General features: G+C 36.0%; 1 protein-coding gene across 1 annotated transcript; it reads left to right on the top strand.

Moving 5' to 3' along the window:
- The first annotated feature begins 569 nt into the window (after window positions 1–569).
- On the top strand, window positions 570–2147 carry LOC105784508 (protein PHYTOCHROME KINASE SUBSTRATE 1). The gene has a single exon (XM_012610406.2). The coding sequence runs from the start codon at window positions 776–778 to the stop codon at window positions 2033–2035; it is 1260 nt and encodes a 419-aa protein (XP_012465860.1). The 5' UTR covers window positions 570–775; the 3' UTR covers window positions 2036–2147.
- Window positions 2148–2512: the final 365 nt, after the last annotated feature.

Here is a 2512-nt window from a genome sequence, read left to right as displayed (position 1 = left end):
ATGATTAAATCAAAATTAAAGTTTCAAGTATACATTTGAACCACAATTAGAGTGTCATGTGTATAATTGCATCAAATTAAAGATCATGTATACAATTACACATTAAATCAAAGTTAATGTATTTATCCCTTTTTATATAAATAACTTTAAAAAATAGGTTCTATCAAAAAAAAACTTTAAAAAATAGGTATATGTCCTTTTTCTAAATATCTATTTTAAATATTTTATTATATGTTTATAACATACTTGTCAATCCCTAATTCTTTTTGGGGAGTCTAAATATACCAAATGTTTTCTCTTATATATATATTTGATACACTATCAATGGAATTTTTAGACTCCATAAATAAGATTAGAAGTTAGCAAATATGTATAATAAAATTTTAAAAGAATTAATATTAAAAATATATATATGTGAAATTTTTTAAAATTCTTTAACTATAATGAAAATCAAGCTAGGTTGATACTTTAAATGAGCACAAAGGTTACTCAAAATAATTTTTTTTTTTTACAAATCCTATTTATAGGAAGGTTTGAAACATAATTCATAGCAAAATATAATGAGAAATTCGTAGGGTGTAGCTCCAAATTTGGGAAAAAAGAATAACCAAGTTTTGGTGAAGCCCCAAGCAAGCATGGGGTCCTACGTAATTTAACAGCCAGCGGATGTTTTTTAAGGCTACTTATTAAGCCTAGCAGCGTGGAAGAAGCCCCTCAACTCAATACACTCTTCTTCTTCTACCATCAGATAAGTTTGAGGTTCAGGCTTCGGTCCATGGCTATGGTTACATTTACATCCAATCACAACACCAACCTCTCACAAACATTGCCCTTTGATAAAACCAATGGCTATCCAGTGAAGAAGAAAGAAGAAGACGGAGAAATTGGAGTATTCGGAGCTGAAAAATACTTCAATGGAGCAATAGATGCTGCTGCCGGTGGTGGTCCAAGACCAACAAAATTGATCCCAAAGAACTTGGAATCTTGTACGAAACAAGAAGTGATCACCAACCCAGAGCCGATGAAGCCATTGTTCCACGCTCCAAGCATTCGATCTGAATCAAGCTGGAACAGCCAAAACCCTTTACTCCATACTGTTATCCAAAACCCTCCTCAGCAAAAACCCAGTAAGTCCATAACTGCAAAGAGCTTTCTTTCTTGCCTTCCTGCCTGTAAATGCTACTGTTTCGATAGAAGCTCCATTGATATCGAGGTTGGTGAAATAAGTTTCAAGAGACCTAATGGTGAGGTAATACTTCAAAGCAAGCAAAAAAAAACAGCTGCAGGCATTAAAGAAGACCTTTTCACTTTCCCAACAATGAATCCCGCTGTGGGTATTCGGCCTGTTAGTGTGCCACTACAAGGAGATGTGGATGAATTCGGGAGGAAATCGTTGGAGGTTTTCGGGTCCCCGGTTCTTGGAATTGGAAGGCGAAACAAGTCTTTGAACCTTGAGAGGAGGCTCAAAATGTTGTCTTGGGATCATCATGCTATTCCAAAAGTTGAAGAAACTGAGAACTCTAAAGCTAATTGTAATGATACCGAAAGTGATGCAAGTTCGGATTTGTTTGAGATCGAGAGCCTAACGGGAAAACCCAATTACGCACCGAGCGAGGCCAGTATAGAGTGGAGTGTGGTCACTGCAAGTGCAGCTGATTTCTCGGCCATGTCGGACTATGAAGAGGGAAGGCCGTCGTTGACTTTACCGAGCCCAATAAAAACATTTTACATCAACAACACTACGAAAATCAACAAAGAGAGGCCACGTTCGGGTGGTCTATTGGGGTGTAACAGCTCGAAAACTGTTAAAATCGCCAGAGATGCACACAAAACAGATCAGAAGGCAGGTTTAGACTCGAGGATGCGCCGTGTGTCGGACTCCTACATGCCTGTCACGAGATTTAGAGCGGAAACTAAACTCGAGGCCGGTGCTTTTGAACCTACACGAACGCCGCAGATTCTCCCCACTCGCTCCCTTCCTGTTCCCCATTCACATTCGCCACAGCAAGCTTCACATCTGCTGTATATTCAGTAGCCTGGAATAGCTTGGCGCTCGAGTTTATCTTAGTACATGTAAATTTTGCGTAACTTATTATCAGGAAGTTTACTACTATGAATCTATAGTAGTTGTATTGAATTCCATAAAATCAAGCTAATTACTAGTAAAGTTAAACCAAATGGATTAATTAAAAAAAAAAAAAAACTTCATTGATATTAATAACTTACAAAGCCAAAAAAAAATCTCTAATACCTAAAAATAGAGTTAAGTAAAACTCTATTCGACTCGAAAAAATTGAAAAAGATTTGAATTTCAAGTTAAATGAATCAATTTATTAAAGTCAACTTGAATTTTTTTGAATTTCGAGTTCAAATCAAGTTTAATTTTGAATTCGAATAAGTTGAATAAATTAAATATCAAACTATAATATTTTATATTTTTACCCTAAACTCCAAAATCTTTTTACTTTCCCCCAATAGTTTTACTCCTCCCATCCCACCCTCCATCTACGCC

The sequence above is a fragment of the Gossypium raimondii genome, chromosome 13 (assembly GCF_025698545.1).
Source record: "Gossypium raimondii isolate GPD5lz chromosome 13, ASM2569854v1, whole genome shotgun sequence".
Lineage (NCBI taxonomy): Eukaryota > Viridiplantae > Streptophyta > Magnoliopsida > Malvales > Malvaceae > Gossypium > Gossypium raimondii.
Note: the sequence above shows the minus strand (reverse complement) of the source record. Positions and strands in the feature narration are given on the sequence as shown.

Excerpts from the sequence above, each read along its gene's own strand:
- LOC105784508 (XM_012610406.2), top strand. The coding sequence starts at position 776 with ATGGCTATGGTTACATTTACATCCAATCACAACACCAACCTCTCACAA.